The sequence below is a fragment of the Asparagus officinalis genome, chromosome 1 (genome assembly GCF_001876935.1).
Source record: "Asparagus officinalis chromosome 1, Aspof.V1, whole genome shotgun sequence".
Lineage (NCBI taxonomy): Eukaryota > Viridiplantae > Streptophyta > Magnoliopsida > Asparagales > Asparagaceae > Asparagus > Asparagus officinalis.
In genome coordinates this window covers 103,784,395-103,793,132 of record NC_033794.1, presented here as the reverse complement: position 1 = coordinate 103,793,132, position 8,738 = coordinate 103,784,395, and the positions used below count along the sequence as shown (strand labels likewise).

At 37.4% G+C, this 8,738-nt stretch overlaps 1 protein-coding gene across 2 annotated transcripts; it reads left to right on the top strand.

Moving 5' to 3' along the window:
* LOC109828834 (transcription factor bHLH30-like) lies at positions 1,274 to 6,845 on the top strand. Of its 2 annotated transcripts, XM_020395799.1 has the most exons (3): positions 1,274 to 2,004; positions 3,219 to 3,335; positions 6,059 to 6,845. In XM_020395799.1, exons 1-3 carry the CDS (start codon positions 1,717 to 1,719, stop codon positions 6,524 to 6,526), a joined length of 873 nt encoding a protein of 290 aa, XP_020251388.1. In that variant the 5' UTR covers positions 1,274 to 1,716; the 3' UTR covers positions 6,527 to 6,845. The 2 variants fall into 2 exon arrangements, with proteins under 2 accessions (XP_020251388.1, XP_020251389.1); XM_020395800.1 differs by lacking the exon at positions 3,219 to 3,335 and having other exon boundaries at positions 1,277 to 2,004.

Genomic DNA, 8,738 nt, shown 5'->3' with positions numbered 1-8,738 from the left:
TGAAAGAATTTTAGAACTAATCAATGATTTCTTTTCGTAGACCCTCATTTTTTTTAGACCATCGGGCATCCAGTGGAACGGAAATAGTCAGTCACCCATGCCTCCATTGTATAATGGCTGATGGCTCATCAAGAGAAAAGTAGTTAATTACATTGATGCAGAGGATCTCTCATTAGACTCTGTTTAGATAGTAGGGTCATGTGCTAAACAATGATTGGAGAGGGTATGAGCTTCAAATGGTGATACCTTGTGCCTTTTGTTAGCTGATTTGGGCTTAGGATTAGGGGTGTTAACGGAGCGGATACGGTTCGGATATAGCACTTACCATATCCATATCCGCTTACCCATCTCGGATACGGATACGGATACGGATATATGTCGGTAAGAAAAATTAATATCCATATCCGCCAAAATCGGATACGGTTACGGATATAGATGCAGATATATAAACGGATATGCATGCGGATACAAAAAGGATATGAGAAAACTAGATAGTATTCAGAAAAATATAGTCATGTGATACAAAATGAGTTCGTTAATATGTTCATTATGATTGAAAAGCTTAGATTGGACACCTTGATCATCAAAATTAACCACAAATCCATAATCTAAGAATCGAAACTATCGTAAGAGTATTACCAATATGTATTCGGATATTTTCGGATACGGATATTTCACTACAAAACCATATTCGCAACCATATCCTATCGGTAATAGATTTGAGTAACCATATTCGTATCCTAACGGATACGGTTACGGATAATTCCTCGGATACGGATACGGTTTGACACCCCTACTTAGGAACATATCTTTAACAATTCTCATAATTTCATGTAATTCGTTGCAATGGAAGAGTTTTTTTTTTTTTCATACGACGATAACGAGTATCATATTTCCTATTGGAGAGGCTCTCACACGGTGATTTTCAATTTCAATCAAGTGTAATTGTGAATTTTCACTCTCTCCTTTTTCATTCATTTGATTAAAATTGAACCACACCATTGTCAGTGATATACATCATTCTCGTATGACAAATATAATAATATACTCATATGAGGAAGATGTGCATTATTCTCTTCTAAAGATGTATTACCTCAAATTTCTCACCCTCACTCATCCTTTTTTTAACGACATTAAAATACCACCTCACGAATTAGCACCACTAATTAAACTAATCAAAGTATCTCCTTTCTTCTTTATCCGCTCCATTATAAAACTTAAAAAAAAAAACCCTTAAATTAATTAATTAATCCTCTCGAAGTTTCAGCCCCCTTCGCTTAAAACCCCCTCTCATCTCCCCTCACGCTTCTCAAGCGCCTCCTGCATTCAGAATCCTCCCCCGTCCCCCAAATATTCCTCCCTCGTGCCGCAAGAGATTCTAAGATTCCAAATATCGCCTCTCAAAATTTGAGCGTTTGTTTTTTTAAAAAGATGATAGAGTTCATCAAACAGAGAATAAAATGAGACCCATAATCTCATTCCCCAAAACCCCTTCGCATCTCTCTCAAGTAATGGAACCATTTCCCTTCGTCCTCAGCAATCAAGTGGAAGGTGGACAGAGAACTCTCCGTGGCGCTAGACTCTTTTGGTCTTCACCCGCCGGCCGTCCTCCTGGTTCTTGAAAACAAATTCAGCTTCATTTCTCTTTTGCGCGCTAGCTTTTTCGATTCAAACAAATTCAACATAGTCTTTGCCTTCTTGGGCTTCTTTTAAGACATGGGTTCGGTCCCAGTTGGGGATAGTTTGAGGGGTTTGAGAGGGTTTGGGGAGGGACCCAGTTCGGCGAGCTCGTTGGTTCTTGACGAGGAGAAGGGGGAGTTGGTGAGGGCTAATTTGGTGAAAAACGGGAGGAAAGGAGGAGGAGGAGGAGGAGTAGGAAGAGGGGGTTGTGATGAGAAGGCGGCCATGGCGCTTAAGATGCATAGCGAGGCCGAGAGGAGGAGGAGGGAGAGGATTAATGGTCATCTCGCGATGTTGAGGAGCATGGTCCCTTGTACTGATAAGGTTGTGCCTCTTTCTCCTTTCTCCCTCGTTGTTGTTGGGTACCTGATTCTTGTTTGCATGTTTGTTTTCTTTACATGTTGAATTGTTGCTGGTTTGGGTTCTTTTTTAATTTTCTTGTGGACCTAGGATTATTTTTTTTTGCCCCCTTGTTTGTTGTATGAGTTGGGTGTTGGCCCATGTTTTTTTGGCATTTCTTCCTTTTTTCCATTGAAGGAAAATATGGAGCATGTATAATTTTCTTTGGTGTCCCAGAAACGTTATGCGAAGAGGAACACTCTCTTTTGGGATCTCACATATATGAAAGAGAGAGGTATTGATATATGATGTTTGTTAGATAGACAAGGGGGTGCTTATTATCTATGGATATCTAAGTGCTGACTTCTACTCGTCTGCAAGCTCATGTGCAGGAATTTCAGGCTTAAAATTCAGTGAACTTTTTCAAGTGTTGGTAGAATTATGGTGGAGACTTCTGTCAAAGGATCCTTCCACCACACCAAAACTTCATAATTTTGTTGTACTGGTGAGGACCTTTGACATGGTACCAAAGCTACCCAAACCAATTCTTACTGACAATGAATTTCTAAAGTGGATGAAGAAAAGAGATACTGCTCTGCGAGTCTAGATTTCGGCCCTTGAAACGACCCCTTGACCTATGGAGTCATGTTAGAGTATAAAATTATAAACCTCAATCATCACCACAACTTCAGAGTTTTGATGAAGTTTGAAGGGACCTTTGACGTGGTATTAGAGCAACCAAGGTCCGTAACTGCTTGTGTTTTAGTAGAATTATAATGGAGACTTCTAACTGCAAGTTGTTGATTATTTATGGCATCTTGCAGATTTATCCTTCAGTAATGGAGTTCAACCTATGTTTCGCTTTTGGTATACATCGATTTTGTTTGTTTCTATTAGTATTATGTGTATGATTTCTGGATATCTTTCTTCTTTCGGCCTTGTTTTCGTTAGAGGTGTCATTAGATCTTCAAAATTTTCATGTATTCCTTTCCTTTTTCTCATCAAATGGTATTTGCAATCTATATTAATATTGTGGGATGGGGTTCATTTGGTCATGACAAACTTGTTGGTTCCTACAAAGGTCCAGTTTCTTAGTGTGATTTTACTGAATAATTAATGGTACTAGTATCTTTATCTATCATTTCTTATAATGTTTTTCAAAGCCCTGCAATTTACTCCCAATCTATGTTGTGGTGTAGACGTGTAGTGGATGTTCAGAACATGCATGTCCAGTTCAGCCTTATTTGCTTATGCTATCACATGCTGGAATTTCTTGGGTTCTTCTTGATTTATTTACTAGGTCACCACTACAGTTGGTAAGACCTTACACCAACATAGTCCACTTTACTGCCTTCTGTTATGTTTTTATGTCTAAAATATTTTTAAGTCTCGTTCATTTAGTTTAGAGCTGGAAGATTCTAATTCTACCATGTTTTTGGTTCTTCTATGATTTTGTTGAGTTTAGGATCTTTCATTCTTTAAAGCGTTCAAGATGAGCAATATGAAGTCGGTCTAGTCACATAAAGTTAAGATGGATACATTACTAAATTATGTTTGGACCAAGAATCAAATGGTTGGCCATTTTGGTTAAAGTGCTTCAATTCCATTAGTCAATCAATCAGTCACCTTATCTCCAGTGGGCCATATTACAGTTACATCAAGCTAGGCAGTGTAAAGTGAGCTTGTAGTACATATAATTTGAGGACTTTTGAATCTTTCCCTGATTAATCGTCATTAATCTCACTAGTACCTTCCATATCTTAAGGCTGCTGAAATTCAAGTGGCTAAAGATCTGCTTTAATTTTGCATGCTATGCCCCTCAAACTTAGTCTCACATAATTAAGAGAAAGGATGTGTCTTGAGATTCAAATGTAGCATTGGCTAACTATTTTTGGAAGTGGATTAGCCACACTAAGTGTTGCACTTAGTGGATCTCAAGGCTACACCATGTCAATAGGCTTGCTGGCCCATGCCATGACAAATGGTTTCAGATAGTCAGCAAGAAATGTGGATCTAAGTGTTTCTAATGTCCGCGAACTTAGTCCCACATTGAGTAACTAATAGAAATGATGTGTCTTGAGATTCAAGTGTAACATTCGCTACCCATTTTTGGCAGTGTATTATGCCAAACCACGTTTGCACTTAGTGGATCTCAGAGCTACAATGCGCCAGTGGGCTTGCTGGTCGGGGTTGTGACATTCTGTTAGTGTCTGTATGTTCTTCTGGTGCGCACTTACTCAGATCATGATCCAGATTGACTTTAGAAGGATTTGTAGAGCTTGGTAGCAACACACATGCGCGCGCATGCGCACACACACTAGTGAGGAGGGCACGAGCAAGGCACGTGCCAGCTCCATTTTTGATGTTTATTCAAAAAAGTGTTATATATCCAGAAGTTTAATTTACAGATGTTAATATATAGAAGTTACACTTACAGTGACTATATATATCCATATATATATACACATATATATGTATCTATATACACATATGGCATACATGAATAAATCTCAAATAATATTCTAAAGTCTGAGTAGGGCATCTTGTCCTATTTTTTCCTTAAAAAATATTCTAGAGATAATTTATCTAAGTAGATGTTTCATTTATCTAATTTCAACTGAGAAAGATAAACTGCAAGTTGCACCCTTTGACCGAGGGGCTAAAATGATCTATTGAGGTTAAGTGCAACAAGAAGTATAGGTGAGAGGGTTATGTGCAGTGTGATCTTTGTATATATCTTTGTATTCTTATCTTTTTATTGGAGATTCTTAAAATTATATTATTGTTCTGTTTCCAATCATACTAATAAAACATTATAAATATTAAATATTTATGTCTACTATTTGCACACTTAAAAGTATGTCTAAGCAAATCTAAAATTATATTCTTGAGATAATTTGCCCAAGTGGATGTTTCACTTATCTAATTTCATTTATAAAAATAAGTTGCACATTAGACCTGTTCCCTTCAAGAATTGAGAGGGGAAAATGAGCTGAGGGAACTAATTGTAACTGGAGATAGAGGAGAGGGTTATGTGTCATTCATCCTTTAGTTTATTATTTATTTGTATCCTTATTGTTTCCCTAATTGAAGTATAATTATTAGTAGCATCTATTTACAATTAAGAAATTGATGTAAATGGTAGTGGCTGAGCATGACATTACAGAGCAGGAAGCAGCAGTCACACAGGAGACCTGTTTGTTGTTTGTGCTCCTAACTAAAGTTGTACCCATACCCTACATATACCTGTACCATATCCGTACTCATACTCCTAACACTCCTGGCATATATGAATTCATTTATTGGGGCATGTATTCACTTATGCAATATATGTTTTAAGTTAAAACACTTCTCACACACTTTTTGGACGCATATCCTACACATCCACTTCCTAATTCCTAAAACACTTTGGATATAGGTAGAGTTTCGAACTATTATTTTAAAGCATTGTTTGCGTGTCTAGTTTAAAAATTATAATTTTCCAATTTATAATCTACATAATATAAGAAACATAAAAATATTATAGAAATTTTTATTCTGATAAGATGTGAAGGAGAAAAATGTTGATCTCATGTAAAATATTAATTTTAATATATAATATGTGTATATAAATATTGACATAGCCATGATCCTGTACCATACCTTTTACAAATTTTCCATGTCCTGTAACTGTAACGATATCCGTTTCCACGCTACTTAGATACTATTAGATGATAATATGCTCTAACTTTGATATGTTGGCATTCTGTTTGTATATTTTTGCTCACTGCTAGTTATATGGGCATTTATCGTACCTAAAATAACATCTCTTGTTTTCTGTCTGTTCCCTACTACCTTATGCATACATGTTATGCTATTGGTCCAAGTACACATTGATTTTCTTTCAATTTCTTGTTCATCTTGTATGTTACTTTGCTGCTTGTTACCTTGTCCATTAGAGTGATTTGAACAATCCTCTTAAATCAATGCTTAACTGTAACCTTCGTAGTTTCAAAGAAAAAGAATATTTAGTGTGGCTAATTTAGCTGTTTTGTTGCAGTTGGACAAAGCTGCATTGCTTGCCGAAGTAATCACGCACGTAAATAAATTGAAGAGCAACGCAACAGAGATGAGCAAAGGTCTTTCCATCCCATCCGATGCTGATGAAGTGAGAGTAGAAGTTAACAGAGATGGAACTAAAACCGAAAGCTTTTTAATTAAGGCATCACTCAGTTGCGAGGACCGGCCAGATCTCCTTGCAGATGTTAGACAAACTCTTCACTATCTACATCTGAAGACTGTACAAGCTGAGATCTGCACTTCGGGTGGCAGAATCAAAATTGCTTTTGTGATAACTTGTGATGGAAATCCTAGTGATATGGAGAATCATATCTTTATAAACAATGTTCAACAGTCTTTGAAGTCTGTTCTTGATAAGGTGACTTCACCTGAGTATGTGCCGAGGGCCTCTCTTGCTAACAAGAGGCCAAGACTTTCATCTTTTGAATCCTCGTGTTCGTCTTCATGAGTATTTTATCGGTTTGCTTGTAGCTTGGTTGTCTATGGTTTCGTCGAGGAATGGTCCTTCCTACAGATATTTGAACTGGTTCTAGCTGATGATCGAATGATGCAAGATGACGCCTTCCAGGTTTTTTTCATGGAAAGTTGATACGGTATTACATAGTTCACTTTATAGGTTATAGTGGCTATAGTGGAAGGTCTTTTAACTGTAAAGAGAGTGGCGTGTAACTTGTATATGGCGGTATGAAAATGATAAAATAGTTTTTACTTAAATTGTATTACTGCGTTGGTCACAATGAGTATATTCGAGTCGTTGCAAGATTACATATCTATTGTACATACTGTCGTGCAAAAAGTGCAAAGATGTTGACGGCAATGTTGGAGACTGTTGCAAGATAGAGAAAATGCCAGACGTGGAATATCTTCTAGGATTTATGGAGTAGCCTGTCTTTTGACTGCACCTTATTTTTGGTGGGAAGCCGCATTCCGATGCTTTTAGCTAGACGTGGGTGAATGATGCGCGTGGAGGCTGGCTTCATTCATATCGTGGGAAGGTGTAGAATAGATGGCTTTTCTTTCAGGTTCCAGTCAAGTGGTGTAGGAAATTGATGTATTCAGAATTGTAGAGAGGTGTAGTACAGGTGATTCTCCAGTCAATGTGAGGCAAACAATGCAGGAGATGATGATATTAGACTTGTGGAAAGGTGTAGTTCATGGGGAGGAGTCGCACAAGCGCACAGCAAATGCAGGTAGACCATATGAATGGCAGGTAGGTCAACCTATCGTCGGGCGAAGTTTCTGTGCTGAGGATCTGTCTGGATTCAATACAACAATGTTAAATTTCAAGGTCGCTTGAGAATCAAAGCTAAGGTCATGATTGTCAGGACCGCATCTTTGATTATTTATAACTTATATGTAAGTTGATAAGGTTAGAGATTTGTCACGGCGAGGTTGAGTTTTATCATTAAATGAATACTAGGTGAACTGAAGGGCTAATGAATAAGGTTTTGCAGTTTGTCTATATAAGGTCTTTTATTGTTGTAAGTCAAAGTTTACTAGACAGATCAGAGCAGAATCTTGAAACAAACTGATGACATAATTCAATTTGACCAATGTTTTGCCTATTGGCTAGTCTTTGCCTATTGGCTAGTGAGTTTATCTGTAGTTACTGGTCTACCAATGACACTAGCTATTTTGCTTATGCACTTAGCATTCCACAAATTGAGTTTAAGCTTGACAGTTGTATACACATAGGATAGACATTATCAAAATTCTTCTCTATCTCTTCTTCATTTGACCAATGTTTTAGTAAGAGAGGCCTTGACCCAAAAAACCAAGGGTCATTTTCAATTATTTCACTGATCTCTTCTTTATTGTTGAATTTGAACAGATATAACCCTGATTTAAGAAGGAAAACCTCAGTATTGGCCGATGGAGACCATGCTTTCTTAACAAAGGTCTCCATGGATTTAAATTTAGCATTGAGACCCATAACATGTCCAATAAGTAAAAGTTTCCACATGGATTCACCTTCTTGCCATTCTTCCTTCTCAAAGATCATTGAATTCTTAGACTTAGGAGGAATGAAATCCAAGACCATGTCATTTCCAGTTTTCCTATTTCGGCAAAAAAACTGATCCAACTTTTTTTCTCAAGATTCACCGTCTCATTAGCAGGTTTAGCATTTGAAAGAGGAGGGAAATCAGAATCAACACAAGTATCCTTTGTTAGACCCTAGAGGGGGGGGGATTAGGGTCTTATGCTAATCTAATCCGATAAAATGCCAAATAAGATTAATTAACAAGTTATCCTAGCAAGTATAAAATACAACAAGATACGTAAGCTAGAATAAGCAATATGAACAAATGAATATATCCTATCAATGAGATATTACAAATATATGAGCAAGGATATATGAACTAACACAAGGGTAAAATAAACAATCTACACAAGTGATAGGGTAATATGATGAGCAATACACAAAGGCGATATAAGATATGAAAAGAAGAATAAGAACGCCAATACAATCACAAACAAAACGATATGTTTACGAGGTTCGGTCCCCACGACCTACGTCCCCGCTCCTCACCTCGAGGAGATCTCCACTATCACAACCGGGTTTTCTACGTTCACCCGAACAACGTTTACACCTCACAATACAATCACTATGTAATCACACCCCACACACTAAGTGTTGGTCCTAGCCCGTGTCCTCCTCC